Here is a 27367-nt window from a genome sequence, read left to right on the forward strand (position 1 = left end):
CACGACTGAGCGACTTTCACTTCACTTCAGGTGCATCCTAGGTTTCCTCGTTGCTTTGTCATGTTTGTCTGTGAACTGATCTCAGCAGGAAGGTGTGCCCTGCATAGTAGAAGTGAACTCACAGGGCAGTTCCAGAACCATTTCTTTGGGTTGGCTTTTCAGTCCCAGGTTTCTACACCAAGCAGTTAATTCTAGAATTCAGATCCACGTTATATTTGGTACAGGCTAGGCTTGTTAGAGGTTCTGATTCTCCAGGCCAATTCTATTGCTTGGGCCTTAGGCACAATGCCCTGCTTTCTGAGCATCTTTATAAACAAGAGCATCATTTTCCTTACCCTCTTGGCTTTTTATAAATTGCTCAAACCCAGCTCCTTATCTTCTGAACCCATGTGGAAATTACAACTCTATAATCTAAACTATTAATCAAGTTCATTCATTCTTGTTTCATTCTCTTACTTCATAGGTATTTATTGACTTTCTATTATGTGCATCTACTCTGCAAGGTGCTGGAGACATAGACCAAGCTCTTGTGCTTTATAAAGTGTGGGTGTGGGGGGGAGGGAGAGGCAGGGAAGAAAGCGTCTAAGTTCTATGAAGAGCATTAAAATAGAATAATGTTCTTGAACTTCTCTGGCAGTCTAGTTGTTAAGACTCCAGGCTTCCACTGCAGGGGGCGCGGGTCTGATCCCTGGTCAGGGAACTAAGATCCCATGTGACTCTGCCAATTAAATAAATATCAGGTTATTAAAAAAAAGAAAGAAAGAAAACAAAAGAAAAAGGGACTTCCCTGGTGGTCCAGTGGCTAAGACTCCACACTTCCAAAGCGGGGGTTCCCGGGTTTGAACCCTGGCCTGGGAACAAGATCCCACATGCCAAAATCAACAGTTCGCATTTCACAACTAAAGATCACAGTTGCCTCGACAAAGACTGAAGATCCCATGTGCCGCAACTAAGACCAAATACAGCCTAATTACAAAAAAAAAAAATGATGATGTTCTCACAAATATGTGGAGAGAAAGAAGAAAGCAATACATATAAATTTCAAAGCAATCTATGATATTTAGAAGTCAGAGTAGTAGGTGAAGGAGTGATAACTGAAAGAGGGTTGAGGGAGATGATGGTAATTTGGGGGGGGGTGCTGGCAATTTTGGATTCTTGAACAGGATGTGTTTATTTTGGGAAAATTCATCAGACTGTACAAGAATATTCACTGCAGCCCTGACTGTAATGGCAAAAAGAGAACGATCTAAATGTCCACCAGTATCATTTTGTAACATGGGGAAATATCTGTAGGATAAACTACTAACAGGGTCTGGGTGATTGTAATTTTGATAGACATTGCCAAAGTTGGCCACGCATTTGGGGGGGGGGCACATCGTGGCATGTGGGACCTCAGTTCCCCCACCAGGGATCCAACCCACACCCTCTGCTTTGGAACTGCAAAGTCTTAACCACTGGGCTGCCAGGGAAGTCCTTGGCAATGCATTTTAAACTAAGTTTTCGTGTAATACACATACCATAAAGTGCATACATCTTAAGCTTACAGTGTGATGAGTTTCAGAGAGAACACACTTGTGTAGCCACAGCCCAGCTCAGTGTATAGAGCATTTCCTGCATTTCAGAAGCTTCTCCTGTGCCTCCTCCCGTCCTTACTTTCCCTCAAAGGACCACTCGTTCACTTTTTATCATCATTAGTTAGTTTTGCCTGTTTTGAACAATATACAGTTGAAAAAGTATCTTTGAAATTATTTCTATATATTTTATAGACTATAGATATGTCTATATATTTGGTGCTGGTAGCTTGTTGGTATGGAGGATTTCTCTTTGTGAGCTCAGCCTGAGACACCTGGCGAGAATCCTGGCTCTGGACTTCTTCGTGTCAAGTGTCGGAGGTTCCAGGATCCTTTGATTTTCTGACTCTAAAATTCTGTGGCACCACCAGGGCTTGAATGGGGTGACGCACAAGGGCAGCCCAGAAGTGCTGAAGGCAGCTGGAGTGTCAGCACCCCCAACCCCTGATGAGAGTAGGGTGCAAGAGAGGACTAAGTTGGGAAGCTGGCTTCCTGTGAATCTTCAATGCCAGGATGAAGGAGGCTCCTAACTGGTCTACATTTCCTCTAGTTTCTTCCTCTTCAGCCAGGTTATTCCTTTTCACCTGTGGTTCAAGATCTGCTTTTCTTCTTGTGTGATTTCCCCAGGGGACCCAGGAGAACTGGGGACAGAGGGGAGCAGAAAGGGGGAAATGACAGCATCCAGGTGCTTGGAGAGGGAAGTCTCACTCTCTCTTCTTCTCTTTTTTTATTTTTTTTAATCTTTTGGCCGTGCTGCGTGACATGTGGGATCTTAGTTTCCCAACCAGGGATCAAACCCACGGCCCCTGCACTGGAAGCGTGGAGTCTTAACCACTGGACCCCCGCTCCCCTGCCCAGGGAAGTCCCCGCTTCTCTTTTTAACTTGGTCTTGGCCACTGCTTTTTGGTGAGATTTGACCAGTGCTTTCCTTTCCCTGGGCCTCACTTTTCTGGATGTACACAGAAGGCTGGACCAAATAGTCCCAGAGTGCATCCTGTGGTTCCTGCTCTCTGAGTTTTCTTGCTCTTCACTCCTGGGCTTGTGGACATTTTTCTGGGTATATCAGACTTCCTGAGACTCGGTTTCTCTCCCCCAGCACCTCAGTCTTCCCAAATCTCTCCCTGCCTTGTCCCTGCCCCTGTCAGTCTGAATCTCAACCTCCCAGTCTCTGAGTGGAGCGAGTGTCTCTCTCCGCCTTTGTGATCCCTTGACAATGGGAGGTAAAAATAGCCCAGGGGCCGAGCTGGTGGAGATAAAAGGGAATTTGCCTTTTGTGTCCTGTGGCCAGGCTGGGGGGGCTGTGACACGTGGAGATTGCTGACATAGCTCTCCTCCGCTGACCTTGACGGCGGCAATAAAAGAGGGAGCCCAGCTCCCAGCCCTCACCGTGGTGCTGAGGTGGGTGATCAGGGCTGGAGTGGGAACCCAAGGGAGGGCAGACAGGCTGGTGGGTGAGGGTGCTTGTGGGTTGGCACAAGTCTCTCCATTTCTGTGGGAGAGGATGCTCTGGCGTCTGAGAGGGGCTCACTAGGGAGGTTGAGGGGGGACCTCAAAGAATCACCTGCTGTTAGGTCTTGTGGGTTGGTCAATCATACCCTAGTTTGGGGCCTCTGCTCTCAGTCCCCTCTTCCAGTGCCTGCTGCCTTGGACCACCTTGAACCTCCAAGATCTCTGCTGCTGCATCTTCCGCCTCTCAGTCCCACTACCATGATGGATGTGAGTGAACTTGGGGAGTCTGCACGCTACCTCCGCCAGGGCTACCATGAGCAGATGAAGGTGCACACTGTCCTCTGGGATGGTAAGTAAGGGCAGAGGTGGGCAGAGCCACAGAGAAGCCCTCATGGACTCAGAACAGGAGTGGGGAGGGATGACACTCCGCTCGGGTCTGAAGGAGCACTCTGGCCTGACAGCTTTAGCCCCAAGAAGAAAATCCCAGGAACCTAGTACACCTCACTTGTGTGCCTGTGAGCAAGCCTTGGTTTGCTCCTCTGTAAAATGGGACAGTATCACCTGCCTCCTGTGACTGCAGTCTGTGGCTGGAGCCTGAGGCTTCTGAGATGAGAGTGACTGGTATGTGTTCAGGCTGCCTCCACGTGTCCATAAAACCTGTGCTGGAGTTATTTTTAGTGCTTTCCATAGAGCCAAACCCTCTGTTTATTAGGGACAGGAATAAAGGCGACTATTTATGACCCGGTTTGCTCATAGGACAATAATAACAATAGGCAATGTGTATCAAGCGCTTATTGTGTGCCAGGCCCAAAGCAGATGACTTTCCATGAATCGTTGCAACAACCTGGGGAGGTGGTGACCAGGGCCAGGGCCAGCTTCATGGGTGTGCGACCTCTGCAGCTGCACTGGGGCCTTTAACTCTTTGCTATCACCATCTGGAAATTTTAAATGATTTGTTAACAAGAGGACTTGCATTTTAACACTGGAGCCTGCAAGTTATGTAGTTGGTCCTAAGGTACTTGGCTAGTAGTTGACAGGCTACCTGAGTCTTTAACTTTCATGATGCCTTTAACTACCATGAAATATGGGCTCCCTGGACCTCTGGGACCAGCTGCCCAGGCAGGAAGGAGCATAAGAAAGATTTACAAGACGCAGGGCTTGAGTCTTGAGTGAAATAGGGGAGACAGAACCCACTAATAATTAAGTGCCTGATACTGAGGGTTGCTCCAGAGGAGAACTAAGGAGATGCTCACAATGTTTTGACTTTGAGGGACAGGCCCAGAGAGAATGAGGGATTTTTCCATAGGTCTCAGGACAAATACAAGAGAAGCAGGAATCTGAACCGAAGTGTGTAATCCAGGGCTGTGGAGGACTCTTACTTCAGTCGAGGGATCCTTTGAGGAGATCTCTAGGGAAACCTCCCAGTGCTGCCTTTCCAGGAAACAGGGTCTGGAGGGATCTTTCCTGTGTACTCCTGTGTCCTGATAGAGGGGCTCCTGGGAGGCACACAGCTCTAGGGACACGACAGGGTAACCCACTGGGCCCCCAACCCCTGAATGTGCATCAGCCTCTTTCAAGCCCCAATGCTTTCCCGGAAACCCAGGGAAGAAGCGGGTCTGGGTACCTGATGAACAGGATGCTTACGTGGAGGCTGAGGTCAAGTCGGAAGCCAGTGGTGGCAGAGTCAACGTGGAGACCAAAGACCAGAAGGTTTGGTTCCCCCCTTTTCCTGGAATTAGCTCCTCTGCCTCCCCGAGGTGTATTTCCTGGACGGCATGCTCTGGATGAAAGGGGGTCTGGGAGTGTACAGGGGTGAGAGGCTGAGGTCACTTGATTCCTCCCCCCACGATATGGCCTTCCTGGCAGGTGCTGACGGTTCGCGAGGCTGAGCTGCAGCCCATGAACCCGCCCCGCTTTGACTTGCTGGAAGACATGGCCATGATGACGCACCTCAACGAGGCATCCGTACTGCACAACCTGCGCCAGCGTTATGCTCGCTGGATGATCTATGTGAGCCCGGGACCGAGGAGGGGCCACGGGAGGGATGGGGCAGTGCGTGGTGGGGGCGGGGCCGTAGCATCAGGGCCGGGGCTAGAGCGAGAGCCACGCTCGGCGGGGTCGGGACCGTGGGGAGGGGGCGAGGCTGTGTGCGGTGGGGGAGCAGGGCTAGAAGTAGGGTAGGGTGATGTCATGGGGCTGAGGGGGCGGGGCCACCGGCTGTTGGGCGGAGCTGGAGGTTTGGCTACGGGACTGTAGGGGCGGAGCGGCAGCCGCAGAGTCGCTGGGCAGTGGGCTGTGGAGGTGGGGCCACGGGCTGAGGGGCAGTAGTGAGGGCTAGGGCGGGGCCAGGACGGCCACAGAGGTGTGGCGTCGCACCTTAGGCAGCTCCTTTGGAGAATTTTTGCAAAGATCATAGTTTTGTGAGGGCTAGAGCTTGAGGATGGGAACTTGGCCTCCAATAACCCATCTATACTCTCTCTCCCCAGACATACTCGGGCCTCTTCTGTGTCACCATCAACCCCTACAAATGGCTCCCGGTCTATACAGCCTCCGTGGTAGCCGCTTACAAGGGAAAGCGCCGCTCGGAGGCCCCGCCCCACATATACGCGGTGGCGGATAACGCCTACAATGACATGTTGCGCAGTAAGGGCTGCCTTGACTCCTCTCTCCCTCCTGAGACCCCTCCGCCGGCTCCCGGGTCCCCTTCCCTCCACTCGCACTGCCCTCTTTTCGATCCCGCCGGACACTGAAGCATAGTCGTTCTGTCTCTTCAAGTGGGAGCTGGCCTGCAGTTTGAAGGTCCCACCTGGTCCTTCCCATTTCTGGCCCTGGGTGGCGGAGGGGCTGTCCAAGCGCCAAGGATACCCCAGGTGTTCCACCTGTGGCTGGTTCCTCACTTTGGCTAACTTCTCTGTCTCCTCCCCTTTCTTCCAGACCGAGAGAACCAGTCCATGCTGATCACGTGAGTGTGGGGCTCTGGGGATGGGGTGGGAAATGCTGGCCATCTGGCAGGGAGGGAGTGGAACTAAAATCATTTCCCGAGATTGAATAATTGAACACAAAGTGCTAAGGGCAGGGGTTTTACCACCTAGAGCCAGTGTCCCAGGTGAAGCTAAATTACAGCGTCTTGTCTGCCCCTGTTCTGAGCAGATAGGCAGAAAAGGGATGCCAGACTGATCGGCAGCCCTCATACCCCCTGTTCCTAGGGCCTGGAATCTTCTCTCACCTTGATCTTTTGGGAGTTCTGATTCTGGCTCAAGGAGGGGAGAGGAGATCCTCTTCCCTTTCCTCTTTATTGTTGTTGTTATTTTTAGTCACTGGGTCTTGTCTGACTCTGCAACCCCATGGACTGTAACCCACCGTGCTCCTCAGTCCATGGGATTTCCCAGGCAAGAATGCTAGAGTGGGTTGCCATTTCCTCCTGCAGGAGATTTGCCTGACCCAGGGATTGAACCCATTGCATTGCAGGAGTCTTCTTTACCACTGAGCCACCAAGGAAGCCCTTCCTCTTTATTACTAGCTTCTTATTTCTGAATCTTATTTATAACCCTTTGGGAAAGTGATAGAATTCTTACATACCAAGTTTAGGTCCAGCCAAGCCATTATGGACATCAGTTGTGCGTGAGTGTGTGTTTGTGTGTGAGTGTGCAGCCTCCTGGTTAAGAGTAAGGCCTTTGAAACCAGAAAGACCTAGATTCAAGTTCTCACGGGTCCACTTCCTGCTGGTGCCCTGGGTCCTCTGAATTCCATCAGTAAAAACAGGACAGTCCTACTTACCTACCTAACTATAGCTCTGCTATAGGAGTCAGCCAGTGAATGTTTGTACCTGGCACCCAGAAAAAACAGCTACATGACTTCTCTGAGCCACATCCCCTTATCTATCAAAAGAGGGTGATGATGGCACCTGCCTTACAGGGTTCCTGAGGCTTCAATGAACCAGTTCAGGTGAAGCACTTGGCCCAGGGCCTGGCAGTAAGTTAGCGCTCAGTAAACAGTAGCATTATGTGTTTTCTCATCTCACTAGGATGATCTATGCTGGTTTGTTTTGTAAACTATTCAACACCTCTGGGAGTTGACCCATCTCTGAGGAGTTTTGGGTTGGGGGCTCCTGAGTTGGGAGCTGGGTGTGGGGAGGGCAGAGGCTTCCTGCTGGAGAAGTAGGGTGCTGGAGGGTGGGAGGAATTAGAGTATCCAGATGGACATTGGTGACTCATGTTTGTGTCGTCCAAGGGGAGAGTCGGGGGCCGGTAAGACCGTTAACACCAAGAGGGTCATTCAGTACTTTGCCATCGTCGCTGCCCTGGGAGACGGGCCGGGCAAGAAGGCCGTAAGACTTGCCCGTGCGGGCGCTGCTCCCTGCTGCTTCTCACTGTTTTTCTTTTTTTTTTTCTCCTTTTCTTCTTCTTCTTTTTTTTAAAAGTTGATTCCCCAGAGCCTCTAGCCCTGCCTGAGACTCCCACCCTGGTGGCAGACTCTGGCCCGAGCAAGGCTTGACCAGAGAGGCTGCAGCCATTCCCTGTCATGTGACACAGTTCCGGGCTTGCCTCACTGTTCCCATCCATAACACAGAGGGGTGGGATCACACTGCTAGTCCTCAACATGTCATGTAATTTTTCCCTTTCATATTTTCATGACCTTCATATTTTAAAAGTTTACCAAGTAGGCTGCTTTTACCAAGAAGAAATAATCAGTTTCTTGGTTTTCATGCTCCAGTCACCTGCTGTCAATCAAACAAGGCAGGTTCAGCCAGAGCCAAGGGCACTTTGCCTTCTCAACAGTCAAGATTAAGGGGCAGTTTTGCACCCTATAATTTCTTTATGGTTTTTGAAATTTTCTGAAACAACGGAGGACCAGTATTTTGAGGTTTTTAAATTTGTTTTCGAGGTGCAGTTTTCCTTCCTAGCTGTATGGCCAGCTGTTAAGAGCTATGTGGGCACCCCACCCCCACCCCCCAAATGGACTGACTTTTCTTTCCAGAAGCCTAAGGCCTCCACCCACTCAGCCCTCACTCCTGGTCATGTTGAGCCTTGCTTTTATTCTGGGGCATTTTTCTTTCTTCTTTTTCTTATCTTTTTTTCCATTTAAAGTTTTTTTTTTTCCTTTTTCTTTTTGCCTTTTCCTGTTTTCCCATTTGATTTTCCTGTTGTTTTTTTTTTTCTTTTTATTTCAGTTTTGGTTTTTTGTTGTGGTGGTGGTTGTTTTTCTTGTTTGGTTTTGTTTTTGCTGTTGACTTTTTTGGTACTCTTTCCTCCCTCCCCTCCACCTCATTTTCCCAACTCCCAAAATGTCTCTGAGGATGCTACAGAAAGTTGGAGCTTGGTCCAGGAACAGGAATGGAAGGAGGGAGCTGACGGGGATGCAACCAGAAAGGTGGGGCTAGGGGGCACCTGGGCAGAAAGGAGCCCTGCATCATGGATTTGAGGTTTGGGGGAGCTCTCAGGCAAGGGAGGTAGAGAGAAAGGCTGGCCCACAGGGGCCATGGGTGTTGTAGCTTAAAAACCTTATCAACTTGCCTCCCCTCTGCCCCAAATTTGACCACATCTATCAGGAGGAGCCCTGTTCAAAAGCCCAGGAGCTGAGTGTGTGGGGCGGAGCTCAGGGGAGGGCTCCTGTCATCTCTCTCCTGTCCCTGTCTCCCCAGCAACAGCTCAGGGGGATTTTTAAGTCTTGGGTTCCCTGGAGGTGAGTGAATCACCAAAGTCTTGTGGGATGGAACAGGTGGCATGGCACCTGTCACTCCAGAATCCATTCCTTCCTTTCCCCCCACTTTTTTTCCCCCAGGCTGCTGGGATCCAGGGCAGGGAAGAGATAGAAGGGGAGATGGAGAGAAGATGAGGCTAGGAGAGCAAGTAGGGAGGAGTCCTTCAGTTCATCAAGTCCCTCTAGATGAGAGACAGGTGGCTCTGGGTGTCATGGGAAGCAGGATGCCTGGACTCAGTGTCTGCCCTGCCCCTGACTTACTGTGTCATCTTGAGCAGATCACTTTCGAGCTCTGAGTCTTAGGTTCCTCATTTGCAAATTAGGGCTAATAATATGCACCTGGTGGGTCTATTTTGAATAATACTTGGTGTACAGTTGTACAGTGAAAATGCACCCAATCACAATACAAAGAAGTATGAAGAAGGGCCGTCACAGAGGGAGGTGAAGGGTCAGAAGCTTTGGGCAGGAAGAGTCTCTTCCAGCCTCAGAGAGTCAGGGATGACTTCCTAGAGGAGGGGGCTCTTGAGCTGGGCTCTAAAGGGGAGTAGATTGTAGTCAGGAACCTCTGGGTCTTGGGGCAGGGTCAATTCTGGGGGTGTGGGAAATGAAGGGATATTGTGGAGGCCAGAGGCAGAGCTTTGGGGTGCTGTGGGTAGGGGACACCCAGACGCAGCCCCTGCCTCAAGCCCCTCCCTGACTAGAGCCCTGCCTGCTCCATTTCTTGAATTTCTCCATTTAACAGCCCCTGGAATGTCAGGCATAGGGAGTGGGGTGACATTTGGGTGACTAACGTTCACTGTCCTGCTAACCTACCCCACTCCCACACCACCACACCCTGCCTGGTGAGACCTCACACCCTCTAACATTGTCTTCCTTCTCCTCCCAGCAATTTCTGGCCACGAAGACCGGGGTAGGTATGGGGCTGGTATGAGTGGGGCAGGAAATAATTATGAAGTCCTGGGGACTCTCCCTCCCCTTCCCCTTCCCAAGCAGAGGTGGTCTGGGATGGACTAAGACCCAGGACCACTGGGTGAGAGACCCCTCATCCTGCCACCAGGGCACCCTCGAGGATCAGATCATCGAGGCTAATCCCGCCATGGAGGCTTTCGGCAATGCCAAGACCCTGCGCAATGACAACTCATCCCGCTTTGTGAGTGGCTGCGCTGGGAGACTGGGTGGGATTGGGGCAGGAGGGTGGGGAGGCGGGGAGACACAAGGTCTGGGGAGCCCTGGGTGGATGGAGCAGCACTGCCTGGGCCCTCGACTGAGGCTGCTCCTCTGCCCCCAGGGCAAGTTCATCCGCATTCACTTTGGTCCCTCTGGGAAGCTGGCATCTGCGGATATTGACAGCTGTGAGTCCAGGAGAGGGTGGGGCAGGAGGAGGATGGGGAGAGGCCCAGGCCTGCACCTTCCCACTCGGATTGAGCAACTTTCATCAAGTACTTGGGGCTTCCACCTTTCCCAGGCGCTGCTCTTCATCCTCAGGCCACTGCCCAGCTCATGCCACTTCACCTCTCACCTGGAACTTACCCACTGCCTCCACATGATCTCCCAGCCTCCATTCCTCTGCCTGATCTTCTTTCAGCCAGAGTGATCCTTTTTTGGCTACTAATCTGACCACATCGCATTCCTGCCTAAAAACCTTCTCCAGATCCCGTCACCTTAAGATGGAGACCCACACCCTTATTTGGCCAGTCAGTCTCCTTGTGATTGGGCCCCTCCCCCTACCGTGACCCCAGTCTTTTCTCTGACCCTCCATCCAGCAGACCTGTGCCCTTCCTGCTCAGCCTCATCTTTGGGCACCTTGAGACCCTGTCCTTCCAGGAAGGTCTCCCCCAGTGTGTCTCTGGGGTCATTGCCTATCCCTCCTGACCCAGTCCTGCTATGCAGACACTGAGTGCCCAGGTCACATGCACAGAGGAACCCCCCCCCCCGACATTGACTGCTCCCCATCTTGGGATGCAGGGCCCGACCTGACGGACAAGCATAGGCAAGTGGTGATGGGAGGAAACGTCATAATTCATACCCTGATGGGCCCATGTGCAAACACACAGAGGCTCTGCTCTCTGCACACATTGACACACCAGCACTGCTCTGGAGGAAAAGAGCAGTATGTGGATGGAGGAACTAAGCCTAGATGAAAGAACAGACAAACCAAGATCCACACACAGGGGATTTCCCCGGCAGTCCAGTTAGGACAGTGAGGACTTGGCACTTGGTGCCGAGGGCGCAGGTTCAATCCCTGGTCAGGGAGCTAAAATCCCACAAGTCATGTGGCCAATAAAAAGACCCCTACACAAACACCCACATTAATACAAGCACAGTGTTGTATAGACACACACACATTCCCACACTGTGGCACATGTACCAATGGAGAGACCTCCTGCAGCACATGCTGGGGATGTGTGCAGACAGCCTTGCCCCCGGCCAGCCCCTCCCCCCTGCTCCTCAGCCCTGGTGGGGTGACCCACTCTGGACAGTAGGCCAGCACCTCCCTTTCCTCCAGATCTCCTGGAGAAGTCGCGGGTGATCTTCCAGCTGCCCGGTGAGAGAAGCTATCACGTCTACTACCAGATCCTTTCAGGGAAGAAGCCAGAGCTGCAGGGTGAGGGCCAGCAGCCTGACAGGGTGGGAGTCAGAGCCCACAGGTCCGGGTGGCAGCGGGTCTGCCCAGCCCTGTCCCAGGCCCCGTCAGACCAGGCCCTGGGCTGCCTATTCCCCTGCTGTTCTGGGGTCTGTGACATCCTTTTCTCCCTAGAGACCCAGCATTCCTTCTATCCACCCACCCCCTTCCTGGGATTTCTGGTTCCTGCCGAACCCTCTCCTCCTCGTGCTGGGGAGCAGGCCCCTCTGCACCACTGCCCTGGCCAGGTTGTCTCTCCTGCTGTCCTGAGGCTAGAGAGGTTCCACCCAGCACCAAGCAGGGAGCAAGGGCTCCATCTGGGCCTGGCTCACCTCTCTTGGAAGCCCCTCGAGGGCAGAATCTGATCCTCCCTGTATCTGAGCACCCAGCACGGGGTCTGGGCCAGAGGGGTGGCCGTGAGCAAGGGTCAAAAGGTGAGTGAGATGTAGAGACTGTGGCTCTTTTCCCAGACTCATAAACAAAGAGAAGCCTTGGGCATAGGAGTGGAGGAGAGAAACTCCAGGTACAAAGTCTAGAGAGGGCCCTAGAGTCCCCTGCAGGGCTAGCCCCCAGGACCCACCACGCTGGGATCAGGGGAAGGAGGAGAGCTGGTGAACCCAGCCAACCCCCGCTTCTCGGCCCTGTGTCCCCCAGACATGCTGCTTCTGTCTATGAACCCCTACGACTACCACTTCTGCAGCCAGGGCGTCATCACCGTGGACAACATGGATGACGGGGAGGAGCTCATGGCCACTGACGTACGTCTGGTGCGAGGGGAGCAGGTCCCTTGGCTCCGCTGGACCCTGAGGAGCCCAGCATTCTCTGAAGTCTTCCTCTCCCCCACAGCACGCCATGGACATCCTGGGCTTCAGCGTGGAGGAGAAGTGCGCCTGCTATAAGATCGTGGGGGCCCTCCTGCACTTCGGCAACATGAAATTCAAGCAGAAACAGCGGGAGGAGCAGGCTGAGGCCGATGGCACTGAGAGTGAGGCGCCCTGACCCTGACCTGACCTGGTCTAGTCATTCTCTTGACCCTGATCCCAACCTCCAGTCCGTGACCATTAACCCTAAGCCTTGTCCACAATCTTTGACCTCAGTCTGGCCCTGATTTGTAAACCGTGATTTCTCAACTCCAGACCCTCACTCTTCTGAGCTGTACAGTTTGCTGACCCTGAACTTGACCTCTCCCAACCTCCCTCTCCTAACCCTAAGTTGAGACCAGAAGAGTCCCCAAGAACCCCTATTCTTGGCCTCCTCCTCATCTCACTTGTGTGTCCTGCCAGGTGCTGACAAGGCTGCCTACCTGATGGGGGTCAGCAGCGGGGACCTCCTCAAAGGCCTTCTGCACCCCCGGGTGCGTGTGGGGAATGAGTATGTGACCAAGGGTCAGAGCGTGGAGCAGGTGAGCTGCTGGCAGGCCGGGGCCCACCTGGGGACGGCCGGGGCAGGGTCCACTTCTTGCCAGGTCCCAGCCCAGCCTCCCCGCGACTCCAGGTGGTGTTTGCCGTGGGGGCTCTGGCCAAGGCCACCTACGACCGGCTGTTCCGATGGCTGGTGTCTCGGATCAACCAGACGCTGGACACCAAGCTGCCCCGTCAGTTCTTCATCGGCGTCCTAGACATTGCGGGTTTTGAGATCTTTGAGGTGCGGGCAGGCCCATGCCCCCAGGTTCTCTTCTCTCTGGGGTGGAGGACCATGGGGATGGGGGCAGGAGTCCTGGGGGTCTGCCTGGAGGCGGGGTGAAGTCCCGCACATCCCTGTTCTCTGTGGGCCTCCTACAAGGAGGCCGGCTGAACTGGGCGCTGCTCTCTACAGTTTAACAGCTTCGAACAGCTGTGTATCAACTTCACCAACGAGAAGCTGCAGCAGTTCTTCAACCAGCACATGTTTGTGCTGGAGCAGGAGGAGTACAAGCGGGAGGGCATTGACTGGGTCTTCATCGACTTTGGCCTGGACCTGCAGCCCTGCATCGACCTCATCGAGAAGGTGCGGCCCGGGGCCAGGTCACTCCAGGAAAGGAGTGCCTGTGTACTTGTGTGTGAACAAGCATGTGCAGGCATGCATGTGCACGTGCATTGAAGTGAGCATGGGTACGTGAGCATGGCTGTGAGTGTGTGTGTATAATGTGTATATGAACGGAAATGTGTGTGGGTGTGTGACTAGGTGTGTTGGAGATTGAGTGCTATCGTGTGTTGGTGAGCAGGGCACGTGTGTGAGCATGCATCCCTGTTGCACTGCTGACAATGAACCCTATTGCAGCCACAGTTTCATTGGACCCTCAAAATTGTCCAGAACTACAGGGCAGGGTAGGGTGTGTTTGTTTATTTGTTTATAAAACATTACACATATTTCCCTATGGTACAAAGACTAGAAGGAAAGAAAAATCAAAGAAAAATGGAAAAATCAGAAATAAAGGGGAAAAAATATTTCCCCCAATCCTACCACAGCAGGCTTCCTCTCCATCCTTTATCCTTGGCATCTCCTTTCTCTAATGGACACAGACTCACTTCTCATCCTACCTTTTCTCTGAAAGTGTATTCTGGGTGTGGTGTTTTGTTGAAGAAGGCACAGTGGTTCATGCAGCAGATGATGTTCATGCATTTCTGTAATCTCCTACCTGTGCACATTCAGGTGGTCAACAATTCTTTGCTGTTATGGCAGCAATGAAAGTATTCGTGTCCCCATTTTGCAGGTTAGAAAACTGAGGCTTAGAGAGGTCTAAGGGCCCCAGAACCACTAAGTGAGGAAGCCAGAGTTTGACATCAACTGCTTTTTTTTGACTGCATCATGTGGGAGAGTGTGAGACCACGGATGTCAGGGGTGTGTGGGTGCAGGGGTCCTGGTTTGAATTTGCACACTTCTTATAAACAAAGAGAACAGCTCAGAGCTGCGAATTGGTCAGAAGCGGGTTGAAAGCAAAGCCATAAACTTTCTTTCTTAGAAGACAGGGCTCCTGGGTGCAGATCCATTCTGCCACCCTCTGGGCAGATGGTGGCTGAGGTTGGGGGGTCTGGGGAAGCTCCCAGAAGGAGGGGCTCCAGGAAGAGGGGGTCCATCCCAGCCTGGATGGACTGGCTTGATGGAGACCCTTCATGCTTGCACCCTGTCCCCAGCCGCTGGGAATCCTGTCCATCCTGGAGGAGGAGTGCATGTTCCCCAAGGCCTCAGATGCCAGCTTCCGGGCCAAGCTCTATGATAACCATGCAGGGAAGTCACCCAATTTCCAGCAGCCACGGCCTGACAAGAAGCGCAAGTACCAGGCCCACTTTGAGGTGGTCCACTATGCGGGTGTAGTAAGTGCCTGTTGAAACCACAGCTCTTGACCTCTCTCCTCCCTTCCTGGGGTTCCCCTGTCCCTCGGGTCAGCACCTGTCTGGTCTCTGGCAGGTGCCTTACAGCATTGTGGGCTGGCTGGAAAAAAACAAGGATCCACTGAATGAGACGGTGGTCCCCATCTTCCAGAAGTCACAGAACAAGCTCTTGGCTGCTCTCTACGAGAACTATGCTGGCTCCTGCTCTAGTGAGTACCAAGCAGTGCAAGTCTGCAGGGGACTCACGGAGTGATGTTCTCTGCAGTGAGTGACTAGCCCCATGTCTATCTTAGCCGAGCCCCCCAAGTCTGGGGTGAAAGAGAAGCGTAAGAAGGCAGCATCATTCCAGACGGTGTCCCAGCTGCACAAGGTGAGGCCCCATCTAGGCCCCATGCAGGCCCCCACCCTGCTGCCCCCACCTGGTCCTGGCTCCCTGCTCTGTCCCCTGCACCCGGGGCGGGCGGCTGTTAAGACTTGCAGTGATGTTTAACTCCTCTCCACGTGAACATCACAGCAAGTCTGTGCTGCTTCCCGTCCCCACGCTGCCTGGGCAGGGTTTAGGGGGGATGGGGTGGGAGCCATGGGGCCTGTGGGAGGGCTGAGGATCTGTTGGGGCACCCATCCAGTCAAATGGAAGAGGGCCAAGGGTCACAAGGAGAGTCAAAGGGTGGCACTGCGGAGACCCAGTGCTGAGGCGCCCAGTCCTTAGCAGGCTGGTCCATCCTTAGTGAGCTGATCCATCCCTGGCGGGCTGGTCCATCCTTGGCGGGCTGGTCCACTGCGGCTTCCAATCCTGCTTTTCTGCCCTCTTGTGCTTTCTCCCCTCTCCCTCCCCCAGGAGAACCTCAACAAGCTGATGACCAATCTGCGGGCCACGCAGCCCCACTTTGTCCGTTGCATCGTCCCCAATGAGAACAAGACCCCAGGTAGTCACCCCGGGGTGGGCTGGTTCCCCATGGGAGGGAGGGGATGAGGTGGACCAGAAGCTGGGTCATCCCTCTTCGCAGGGCCTGCGTGGCCTTGAATTCATGAAGGTGTGTCCCCTGACCGCTAGTCTTTTCCTTTAACCCCCACCGTGCCCAGGGGTCATGGACGCCTTCCTGGTGCTGCACCAGTTGCGCTGCAATGGGGTGCTGGAGGGGATCCGGATCTGCCGACAGGGGTTCCCCAACAGGCTGCTCTACACTGACTTCCGGCAGCGGTGGGTGTCTCCCAACCCCAGCCCTGGCTCCTCCCCAGCTCCCCCGCCAGCCACCTTCCCTCCTCCCTTCCTCCCAGGTGGAGGCAGAAGGCTGGGTGGGGGTGGGAAGGGCACCAAGGAGGATGCAGGGGGCCTGGGCAGAGGTGGGGAGGCATCCCAGTGGGAAATGCTAGTCGGTGAGACCTGAGGGAGTGGGTTTGGAGAAGTGAATGGGCTCGGGGTAAATACTGCAGGTGCAGCCAGCAGGGTTTGCTAATGAACTGGAAGTGGAAAGAGAAAGAAAAAGACAGGGGTGACTTCCGGGTGTTTCGCCTAACAACTGGGGAGTTGGTGGTAGATTTACTAAGAAACCAAGATAGATTTTTAAACTTTTGGCTGGGGGAGGTAGGTGGACAGTGGATTGAACTCTCCTTGGAACATGTCAGATTTGAAGTGTCTCCAGCAGGAAGCCTGGGAGGGAACTCGGGCAGGCAGAGCCAGGTGTGGATTTGGGAGTTGAATGAGGGTTCACATGGACGAGGCTTTATGTAATGCCTGGCTCCAAGCGCTCAGTCAGTGCTGTAGCCTCTCTGCCTTCCCTTTGTAGGTTTGATTTTTGTCTGGCTGCAATTTCCATGGGTCTCTCCCCCTTCAGAAGTAATTGGGGCCATCCACGCTGACCATTATACATGTGTGTCTGTAGAAATACTTTACACATGGGTGAACACACACACATGAGCACACACATATAAGCATGCATGCATGAGCACACACAAGCATGAGCACACACACATGAACATGCACACATGAGAACACACACACACATGTTCTGTTTTTTCCCTGTAACCATATCTTGGGGATTGTTCCTTGTTAATAGACATAAGTCTGCATCATCACCCTTTTTTAAAAAAATTAAGGCTATTTTTTTAGAGCAGTTTAGGGTTTGCAGCAGAATTGAGGGGAAGGTACAGAAAATTCCCACAGACCCACTGCCCCCGCACATGCACAGCCCCCGCCATTATCAGTGAACCCCACCAGAGTGGGGCATCTGTTACGGTGGGTGAACAGACACTGAGGCATCATCATCACTCACGAGTCTGTAGTCACCATTACAGTCCACTCTCGGTATTGTGCCTTCTAGGACTGTGGATAAATGTAATGACATGTAGCATCATCCATTTTGTTATGGAGTGAAGTATTCTGTAATCTAGTGACCTGTGCTTTGCTCATCAGTCCCTTAGTGAGGGGCCCTTTGTGTTTCCAGGGTTTTGCCTTCACAGTGTGGTCACCGCAGCCTGACCCACACTGCCCTGTACACACGTGCAACTGTGTCCCTTAAGAAGTGGGCGTGCCGGAACCCTTGCTCTTGTTGGTCACAGTTCTCTCCCAATGCTTCTTCAGTTTGTGATACGCTGTAACACATCACCTCCTTTACTTTTCTTTTGCCTTCTCAAAAAACTGATAAATTATTAAAAATTATAAGTTAAAAATTATAACAGTGCCATAGGCCTTCTGTAAATACTGCCGCCTCTTAAAGAACTACTGAAGCCGTTTAAATATTACCTGAGCTTTTAAAGCAGAGTATGCCCACTCCCCCAGTATCACAAGGCTGTCAAGTATCACCCGGCAGCTTGTTCAGTGGAGCCTCCACTCTAGCCTCCGAGAGGCCAGCCTCTGCAGTCCTCTGCTCCCTGCCCAGCACCCTCCTCACCAACCCTTTCCCACCCCCTCAGGTACCGCATCCTGAACCCCAGCGCCATCCCAGATGACACCTTCATGGACAGCAGGAAGGCCACAGAGAAGCTGCTGGGCTCGCTGGACATCGACCACACCCAGTACCAGTTTGGCCACACCAAGGTCGGGGCACAAGGGAGTTAGGGTCCTGACCCGGTGTGGGCAGGCACTCTGCAGGGGGTCATGCAGCCAATTGAGGGTTATACCTACCACGCCCACCCCAGGTGTTCTTCAAGGCTGGGCTCCTAGGCGTCTTGGAGGACCTTCGCGACCAGCGTCTGGCCAAGGTCCTGACACTGCTGCAGGCGCGGAGCCGGGGCCGCCTGATGCGCCTGGAGTACCAGCGCCTGCTTGGAGGCAGGTGGGTGCAGGGAGGGGGTGGGACACAGGGTCGGGGTACTGTTCCCCAGCTCACAGAACCTCTAGGCTCTCTGAACCTGGTTGTACTGTCCTATGGGTCAGATTTTGCATATGGCTGGTTGAGTGTCTCTGAAGGGGCAAGGCTCTGCTCTGTGCCCTTCAGCCCCCAGCTACCTACCACTTCCTCCCCTCAGAAGATGGGGAAAGAGAGTCCATCTCTATTCCAGGCCATCCCAGAGTATGGTCCTGAGTGGGAATAAGGGCATCTAGTGTTTTCTAAGAGTCTTATGTGCCAAGCCCTGGGAGAGATATTTTGTTTGAATTTATCTTGGTTAAGGTACAGGATGGGCTTCTCAGGTGCTTCTGGTAAAGAATTTGCCTGCCAATGCAGGAGACACGGGTTTGTCCCTGGGTTGGGAAGATCCCCTGGAGAAGGAAATGGCAACCCACTCCAGTATTCTTGCCTGGAGAATCCCTTGGACAGAGGAGTTGGTGGGCCACAGTCCGTGGGGTCACAAAGAGTTGGAATAGACTGAGCACACAGGCTAAGTACAGGACAGTCCTAAGAGGCAGATGACCATCTCTGCTCACCAGAGGGGGTGTCTGAGCAGAGAGAGAGCCATCAGCTGGCTCTTGGGGGGAGGTGGGAAGCTGGGATGGGAGCCCAGGCTGTCCAACCTTATATGACAGCCAGTGGCTTAACCACCCCTGGTGTCCTGTCTTCAGGACCCTTGCAGGGACCACCAGGCCATTCAGAGTTTGTGAGCTCCAGCCCTAGAGGCAGACCTGCATGCCCTGGGCCTCTCCCTCAACCTCTTCTGTCAAGCAGAGGATTAGGACCTATTTGAGAGGCTGTTGGGAAGGTTAAGGTGATGGACCACACACTGAAGTGCTTAGTGCTAATGTCTGGCCCAGGGGAGGTACTCAGGAGCATCAGGGCTGTTGCTATGAAGGGGCAGCTGTGAACCTGCTGACCACCTGTGGTCACCCCTCCCCAGGGATGCCTTGTTCACCATCCAGTGGAACATCCGTGCCTTCAACGCTGTCAAGAACTGGTCATGGATGAAGCTCTTTTTCAAGATGAAGCCACTGCTCCGCTCAGCGCAGGCTGAGGAGGAGCTGGCGGCCCTGCGGGCAGAGCTGCGGGGGCTGCGGGGAGCCCTGGCCACCGCTGAGGCCAAGCGCCAGGAGCTGGAGGAGACGCACGTCAGCGTCACCCAGGAGAAGAACGACCTGGCCCTGCAGCTGCAGGCGGTGAGTGGGGGAGGTGCGGGCTTTCTTCCTACAACCTGGTGCCCCCACCCACAGGCATCCTCAGGGAACTCCAGGCTGCTCTGAGGAAATAGCACAAGCAGAACCCCCCTGGCCAAGGCCAACCTGGCATGTGCTGGGTGCTCAGGCTTTACCTGGGTCCTTCTTGCTATTCTGGAGGCTCACGGGCTCATACCTGAGTGCAGCCTCCTCATACCCAACCTCCCCACCCAGTCTGTGCATGTGCCCCAGTGCTCCCACACCCTGGGCCCCCATGGCTTCCTGCTAAAGTCTCCGTGGAGCCCCATCTCCCTAGCTCTCCCCTCCTCTCCATCCCTGAGACAGTGCCAGGCTCCCTTCTCTGGTTAAGGGCCACAGGAACCCAGGCAGCAGGTAACAGTAACAACCAGAGGGCAGAGATCAAGGGTCCAGATCCTCCCCCAAGTCCATAGAGCCGTTTCTTCCTTCGGCAAACACCTTGAGTGTCAGGCCACACAGAAGCCCTGGAGATACACTGGTGGGAAGACAGAAGGGCCTGTGCTCACAAACCCACCCGCTAGAACAGGAGATGGTTATTCGGTCAGGTGGTGAGGAAACAGCACGATGGCCAAGAACCTGAGCCTTCCGTGGCCGCACAGGGCCCTCCCCACCCCAACTTCAGTGAGGGCGGGCCTGGCAGTTGGCTTCTCTCCTTGAGCACTTGTTTGGGCCTTTCTCTGGGTTGCCCCCAGCCTAAGGTTCCCCTCTTGCCCCCCAGTCCATCCCTCCACTTGCGCCCTCATCCCATCACACCTGATTGCCTTCAGGGCCAAGAACAGGTCATTGGCATGGCATCCCTTGGTCCCAGAACCCAACTGAGCCTATATCAGGCCTTGGCATGGACAAAGGAGCTTTCTGTCCAGGGTCTGGCCTGGGGTCCCCTCGGCTGTCCTGACTCTGATTCCCGTGTCCCCCTCCAGGAGCAGGAAAACCTGGCAGATGCAGAGGAGCGCTGCCACTTGCTCATCAAGTCCAAGGTGCAGCTGGAGGCGAAGGTGAAGGAGCTGAGCGAGCGGCTGGAGGACGAGGAGGAAGTGAATGCAGACCTGGCTGCCCGCCGCCGCAAGCTGGAGGACGAGTGCACGGAGCTCAAGAAGGACATTGATGACCTGGAGCTGACGCTGGCCAAGGCTGAGAAGGAGAAGCAAGCCACGGAGAATAAGGTGTGGGTGTGGGGCTGGGGTGGGGGGGGCAGAGCTGTGGGGCCAGGCACCTGCAAGACCCATACCTATGTGGCCCTGGGCAGGTCTCATCCCCTCTGTGAGCCTCAGTTTCCTCCTCTGTCAAATGGGGCTAATAGCAGCACTTCCCTAATTAGGGTGAGTGAGGAGTCAGTGTGTAACTAGTCTGTGCGAGCACTCGCCACATAGCTTCACATGTAGTAGGTGCTCAGCAGATGCTAGTGATCGTCATCCACCAGCTCCATGTACCCCAGGTGGCTTCCCCTCACGAGAGCCCATGTGATTCACACACTGGGGGGACTGACTCCATTATACAAGAGGGGAAAGTGAGGCTCTGGAGGGGGATGAGCTGCTTATTCAGGTTCTCACAGGTGCTCCCCGAGGAAGCCAGGACTAGGGAACAGCTGCTTAAACACCTGTGAATCCCCAAATAGCTGGCATCTGTTGATCTCTCAGTGCTGGCCAGCCACTGGGGAAGGGCTCAGTAATCCTTCGAGGAGGAAGCTACAACCATCCCTGAAGGATGAAGAAATTGAGGCTTGGGATGAACTGACTCGCCCGAGGTTCCCTGGCTGGAAGGGGCAGCTGCTCAGGGCAGAGTTGGGGGAGGCAGCCCCATGGTGACCGTGGCGCCGGCACAGGTGAAGAATCTGACGGAGGAGATGGCGGCGCTGGACGAGTCTGTGGTCCGGCTGACCAAGGAGAAGAAGGCCTTGCAGGAGGCCCACCAGCAGGCCCTGGGTGACCTGCAGGCTGAGGAGGACCGTGTGAGCGCGCTGGCCAAGGCCAAGGTCCGGCTGGAGCAGCAGGTGGAAGACGTGAGTTGGGGCCAGAGCAGGGGGCTGCACGGAGGGGCCGGGCCAGCCAGGACAGTGGGGAGCCCACCCACTGGAAGCCCACCCACCCTGTCCTGCCCCGCAGCTGGAGTGCTCCCTAGAGCAAGAGAAGAAGCTGCGCATGGACACGGAGCGGGCCAAACGCAAGCTTGAGGGGGACCTGAAGCTGACGCAGGAGTCAGTGGCAGACGCTGCCCAGGACAAGCAACAGCTGGAGGAGAAGCTCAAGAAGTGAGTGTGGGGAGGGCCCAGCCCCAACCTCCTGGCTCCGGGGAGCAGCCCACTTCTCGTCGCCCCCAGGACTCTAGTCAGTGTTGCATCACAGCAGAGGTTGAACCGTAGGGTGAAGGGTGGGTCACCTAGGGCCAGGCTCTAGGGCCGGGGCTTGAGAAGGAACATGGGGAGGTCTCGAGGGCTACTCTGGGCACGATGCCTCAGGACAGCATGTGTGCTGGGGGTGGTACCCAGGCGCCCCAGGCAGGTTGGTGGCAGTTAGGATCTGGGCCGGCTCATGCCCACCCTCTCCTCCAGGAAGGACTCGGAGCTGAGTCAGCTGAACCTGCGGGTGGAGGATGAGCAGCTCCTCGGAGCCCAGCTGCAGAAGAAGATCAAGGAGCTGCAGGTGTGTGGGGGACGGGGATGGACGGGGACCCGGGTCAGGGGCCCACGGAGGTGACCCTGCCGCCTGCCCATCCCCAGGCTCGGGCCGAGGAGCTGGAAGAGGAGCTGGAGGCCGAGCGGGCGGCCCGGGCCCGCGTGGAGAAGCAGCGGGCAGAGGCGGCCCGGGAGCTGGAGGAGCTGAGTGAGCGGCTGGAGGAGGCGGGCGGTGCATCGGCCGGGCAGCGTGAGGGCTGCCGGAAGCGCGAGGCCGAGCTGGGCCGGCTGCGGAGGGAGCTGGAGGAGGCGGCCCTGCGGCACGAGGCCACGGTGGCGGCCCTGCGGCGCAAGCAGGCAGACAGCGCGGCCGAGCTGGGCGAGCAGGTGGACAGCCTGCAGCGGGTGCGGCAGAAGCTGGAAAAGGAGAAGAGCGAGCTCCGCATGGAGGTGGACGATCTGAGCGCCAACGTGGAGACCTTGGCCCGCGGCAAGGTGTCGGCCTCCTTCCTGACCCCGACCTCTGACCTGCCGCTAGCAGCTCACCCTCACTGAATCCCTCCTGACTGCAGAAGCTGACCCCACCCTCTGAGCCCTGAGCACCCCCTGCCTATCTGACTCCACACTAGTCCTGACTCTGCACCCGATCCTGACCCCTGGCCTATTCACCCAGCACCCAGCCCGAAATCCCCCCACCAGTCCTGACCTCAAACTCTATCTCCTAAACTCTGTGCCCTGATGCCAGAGGATTTTTGACCCAGCATCCAATTTCAACTTTTCAGTCCTTGACCTCTGAATTCTGACCTCATATCTATCCTGTTTGGGGTTCCCTTTTGCTCAGACAGTAAATAATCTGCCTGCAATGCAGGAGACCTGGGTTTGATCCCTGGGTCGGGAAGATCCCCTCGAAGAGGGAATGGCAACCCCCTCCAGTATTCTTGCTTGGAAAACTCCATGGACAGAGGAGCCTGGTGGGCTACAGTCCTTGAGGTCGCAAAGAATCAGACATGACTGAGCAAATAACACAGACCTGTCTTGACTTGTTCTTGTCCTGAATCCCAGCACCCAACCCTGACCCCTGACCTTTGTACCACTTAATCTTAACAGCTGACCTGTGACTGATGCCCCTAGCTAACTTCAGACTCTGGTATCCTAACCTCACCTTGACCCACTGGCCTTAGGACTGGTTCAGCCCGCTCACTTCTGACACCCATGTTTTAAGCCATAGTCTAGCAATGGAATTTCTGACCCTGAACTTGGGATTCTGTTCTCCCTTTGATTCCTGGGTACATGTCTAGCCTTCCAGTTCCTGACTCTGGGCTCTAGTCTCTGATTGGCAGCCCTAGATCCTGCCTTGTGGGTCTCTGACTTGTTCTGATCCCTGACTCCGGCTCCCAGGCCAGTGCAGAGAAGCTGTGCCGGGCGTATGAGGATCAGCTGAGCGAGGCCAAGATCAAGGTGGAGGAGCTACAGCGGCAGCTGGCAGACGCGAGCACCCAGCGTGGGCGGCTGCAAACTGAGAGTGGTGAGGCGTGGGGCTCAGCCGGGCCACGGAGGGGCCTCCGTGCTGCCCACCCGCCTTCCCCTGACCTGCTGGCTCCCCTTTGCCCTGCAGGGGAGCTGAGCCGCCTGCTGGAGGAGAAGGAGTCTCTGATTAGCCAGCTGAGCCGTGGGAAGGCCTTGGCCACCCAGAGCTTGGAGGAACTGCGGCGGCAGCTGGAGGAGGAGAGCAAGGTGGGCCGGCCGTGGGCAGCCATGGAATGGTGGGGGTGGGGGCACAGGGCCACCGGCCAGCCCATGCTGAGGTCACCCGGCTCCCTGCAGGCCAAGAGCGCACTGGCTCACGCCGTGCAGGCTTTGCGGCATGACTGTGACCTCCTGCGGGAGCAGCACGAGGAGGAGGCCGAGGCCCAGGCCGAGCTGCAGAGGCTGCTGTCCAAGGCCAATGCTGAGGTGGCCCAGTGGAGGAGCAAGTACGAGGCGGATGCCATCCAGAGGACCGAGGAACTGGAGGAGGCCAAGTGAGTGCCCTGCCAGCCCGGCCAGCACCACCTGGGGGGAGGGGGTGGCATAGGGTAGCGGGGGATGGGGGCTCAGCTATGCGCCCACGTCCCATCTGCTCCTGGGGCCCAGAAAGAAGCTGGCACTGCGGCTGCAGGAGGCAGAGGAGGGGGTTGAGGCCGCTCACGCCAAGTGCTCGTCGCTGGAGAAGGCCAAGCTGCGGCTGCAGACCGAGTCAGAGGACGTGACTCTGGAGCTGGAGCGGGCGACCTCGGCGGCCGCGGCGTTGGACAAGAAGCAGCGGCACTTGGAGCGGGCACTGGAGGAGCGGCGGCGGCAGGAGGAGGAGATGCAGCGGGAGCTGGAGGCAGCCCAGAGGGAGGCCCGCAGCCTGGGCACTGAGCTCTTCCGGCTGCGGCACAGCCACGAGGAGGCCCTGGAGGCCCTGGAGACGCTCAGACGGGAGAACAAGAACCTGCAGGGTACGGCCCGCCACAGGGTCAGAGCTGCCCTGGGGGTCACTGGGAGTTCCCTCCGAGTAACACAGGCAGGGTGCCCTGGCGGGGGCACCCTGGAATTAGGGGTGGGTGAAGTGGCATGGCTGCAGCATGAGTGGTGGGGTGGCCCCTCGGTGCCCTGTCCTCTCCGCAGAGGAGATCAGTGACCTCACAGACCAGGTCAGCCTCAGTGGGAAGAGCGTCCAGGAGCTGGAGAAAGCCAAGAAGGCACTGGAAGGGGAGAAGAGTGAGCTCCAGGCGGCGCTGGAGGAGGCTGAGGTCAGGGGCGGGGCGGACACTGACCCACTGGCTCCCCCGGTCTCCCCTCTCAACACACATTCGTGGATCCCCTGGCTCAATGGCTTTCTCTGTACCCCAGGGGGCCCTGGAGCTGGAGGAGACCAAGACCCTGCGGATCCAGCTGGAGCTTTCCCAGGTCAAGGCTGAGGTGGACCGGAAGCTGGCGGAGAAAGACGAGGAGTGTACTAACCTGAGGTATGGTGGGCTGGCCCTTCTCTCCAGGCCAACAGCCTCTCCCGTCCCAACTGCTTGAGAGCAGAGGGCAGGAGGTGTTGGCTGAGCCCCAGTGTGCACACAGACTGGCATGACACCTAGTCCCCCCTCCCCAGGACTTTCTTGGTTGGGGGGGTGGAATGGATTATTGTCCACAGTTCAGAGGTGAACCTAGGAGAGGCCAGAGGACTTGTCCAAGGTTACATGGTAGAGGCAGAGCCAGGGCTCAGTCCATGTCTGTCTGCTCCGGAGCCTCACTCTTGTCTGTGAAGTTTCTCTGATGGGCAACAGGCAGTCATGAGGGGCTTGAAACCAGGGTGGGATCGGTCACTTAGTCCGCAATGGGTTTATGTCTCCAGCGTTCCTTGTGCGTCTGTCAGCAGGTGTGGTGCCCCAGCCCCTGCTCCTCGCAGGTCACCACGCCTCCTTTCATCCCTCCGGATCACAGGCGCAACCACCAGCGGGCAGTGGAGTCCCTGCAGGCCTCCCTGGATGCGGAGACTCGGGCCCGCAACGAGGCGCTGCGGCTCAAGAAGAAGATGGAGGGAGACCTCAACGACCTGGAGCTGCAGCTGGGCCACGCCACCCGCCAGGCCACAGAGGCGCAGGCCGCCACGCGGCTGCTGCAGGCCCAGCTCAAGGAGGAGCAGGCGGGGCGGGACGAGGAGCAGCGGCTAGCGGCTGAGCTCCGCGAGCAGGCACAGGCCCTGGAGCGGCGGGCCGCCCTGCTGGCCGCGGAGCTGGAAGAGCTGCGGGCCGCCCTGGAGCAGGGCGAGCGCAGCCGGCGGCTGGCGGAGCAAGAGCTGCTGGAAGCCACCGAGCGCCTCAACCTCCTGCATTCGCAGGTGGGCACAGAGGGGGTCACCAGAGCATGTGGGGCGGGGGCCTGGAAGGCCCGACTCTAAAGCTCTGCTTCCCTGCAGAACACAGGTCTCCTGAACCAGAAAAAGAAGCTGGAGGTGGATTTGGCCCAGCTGAGTGGGGAGGTGGAGGAGGCCGCCCAGGAAAGGCGGGAAGCTGAGGAGAAGGCCAAAAAGGCCATCACTGATGTGAGGCTGGGCCGGGGCTGGGGGTGCCCAGAGCAGAGTCCAAAGGGACTGTCACCTCCTAACCAGACTGCCGCCTCCCCTGCAGGCGGCCATGATGGCAGAGGAGCTGAAGAAGGAGCAGGACACGAGCACACACCTGGAACGGATGAAGAAGACTCTGGAGCAGACGGTGCGGGAGCTGCAGGCCCGGCTGGAGGAGGCAGAACAAGCCGCCCTCCGGGGTGGGAAGAAGCAGGTGCAGAAGCTGGAGGCCAAGGTGTGTGCGGCCCGCCTCCCAGTCTGCTGCCCTGGCGGGTGGGTCAGCCCTGGGGAGGGCGGGCCAGGGGCACCAGGCCCACTGGCTGGCTGCTTGCAGGTGCGGGAGCTGGAGGCCGAGCTGGACGCGGAGCAGAAGAAGCACGCGGAGGCCCTCAAAGGGGTGCGGAAGCACGAACGCCGGGTCAAGGAGCTTGCGTACCAGGTGGGTAACCAGGACCATCTCGAGGGGCAGCCCTAGAGCTGGCCTGCTTCGGGCAAGACCTGAATCCCCTTTGCCTGTCCAGGCCGAGGAGGACAGGAAGAACCTGGCTCGCATGCAGGACCTGGTGGACAAGCTGCAGAGCAAGGTCAAGAGCTACAAACGTCAGTTTGAAGAGGCGGTGAGTGCATGGGGGTCTAGTACCAGTCAGGATGCCAGTGGTTACCCCACTTCTACAGCTGGCCCCAGTCAGTGGGGATGCCAGCAACAGTCAGGCCTGTTCCATCTCTGGGCTGTGGTTTCCCCCACGGTGGCTTTGTGTGTTGGCTGGGACAGTGACCCCACTGCCCAGTGGGAAGAAAGACAAGTTTCTAACAGCTCCAGCAAGAGACAAGACCTAGCTCTGTCTCTGAGGGGACCCCTCTGCTTTCCCCTTCCAGGCAGGTCTGGCACCCGGGTACCTCTGGAACGAGTGGCTCCATGCCCTTCCTTCCTGCTGTGGGGACTGGGGAGAGGTGGGGAGGGCTGTGGGCAGTGGTTGTGAAGCAGATTGGAGGACTAGGAGAAGCCAGCCCCTTCTGGGGCAGCTGACCCTCTCAGTGACCAGAGAGTGAGCAAGCCTGCCTGTGTCCACAGGAGCAGCAAGCCAACACTAACCTGGCCAAGTATCGGAAGGCCCAGCATGAGCTGGACGACGCAGAGGAGAGGGCAGATATGGCGGAAACCCAGGCCAACAAGCTGCGGGCACGCACCCGGGACGCCCTGGGCCCCAAGGTGAGGGGTGGTGTGGGGCACCCTCCCTGCCCTCTGCCCTGGGGGCCGCTCACTTAGGCACCCCTCTCCCCTTAGCACAAGGAGTGACGCTGGAGCCCTGGGCTCTGAAGAGGGACACCTGCTCTCTGCCCCACCCTGATCCTGGCCTCTCTTCATTCACACCTGCTGGAGCCTTGCCACTCCAAGCCCTGCTCCACCCTGAATAAATCCTGTGGCTGCAGCTCTGACTGGGTTCCTGCTCATTCTT

At 56.1% G+C, this 27367-nt stretch overlaps 1 protein-coding gene across 7 annotated transcripts; it reads left to right on the forward strand.

The window, feature by feature from the left end:
* Window positions 1–2851: 2851 nt before the first annotated feature.
* Window positions 2852–27340, forward strand: MYH7B (myosin heavy chain 7B). Of its 7 annotated transcripts, XM_081559910.1 has the most exons (42): window positions 2852–2969; window positions 3192–3369; window positions 4624–4730; window positions 4887–5030; window positions 5507–5663; window positions 5955–5982; window positions 7251–7347; window positions 9607–9630; window positions 9778–9870; window positions 10009–10072; window positions 11227–11325; window positions 11998–12101; window positions 12190–12328; window positions 12627–12745; window positions 12838–12987; window positions 13159–13329; window positions 14457–14636; window positions 14731–14863; window positions 14948–15024; window positions 15493–15580; window positions 15738–15855; window positions 17568–17691; window positions 17793–17929; window positions 18927–19182; window positions 20139–20381; window positions 21041–21217; window positions 21321–21466; window positions 21767–21857; window positions 21935–22324; window positions 23228–23354; window positions 23445–23563; window positions 23654–23850; window positions 23963–24312; window positions 24482–24606; window positions 24707–24822; window positions 25289–25685; window positions 25764–25889; window positions 25975–26145; window positions 26245–26349; window positions 26432–26527; window positions 26983–27120; window positions 27196–27340. In XM_081559910.1, the coding sequence occupies exons 2-42, from the start codon at window positions 3279–3281 to the stop codon at window positions 27205–27207; spliced, it is 5826 nt and encodes a 1941-aa protein (XP_081416036.1). In that variant the 5' UTR covers window positions 2852–2969; window positions 3192–3278; the 3' UTR covers window positions 27208–27340. The 7 variants fall into 7 exon arrangements, with proteins under 7 accessions (XP_081416036.1, XP_081416039.1, XP_081416038.1 ...); XM_081559913.1 differs by lacking the exons at window positions 7251–7347; window positions 9607–9630 and having other exon boundaries at window positions 5955–6007; XM_081559914.1 differs by lacking the exons at window positions 2852–2969; window positions 3192–3369; window positions 4624–4730; window positions 4887–5030; window positions 7251–7347 and adding an exon at window positions 5267–5321.
* Window positions 27341–27367: the final 27 nt, after the last annotated feature.

Source organism: Giraffa tippelskirchi, chromosome 13, assembly GCF_054371585.1.
Source record: "Giraffa tippelskirchi isolate mGirTip1 chromosome 13, T2T-mGirTip1v1.2.pri, whole genome shotgun sequence".
NCBI classification, from domain to species: domain Eukaryota; kingdom Metazoa; phylum Chordata; class Mammalia; order Artiodactyla; family Giraffidae; genus Giraffa; species Giraffa tippelskirchi.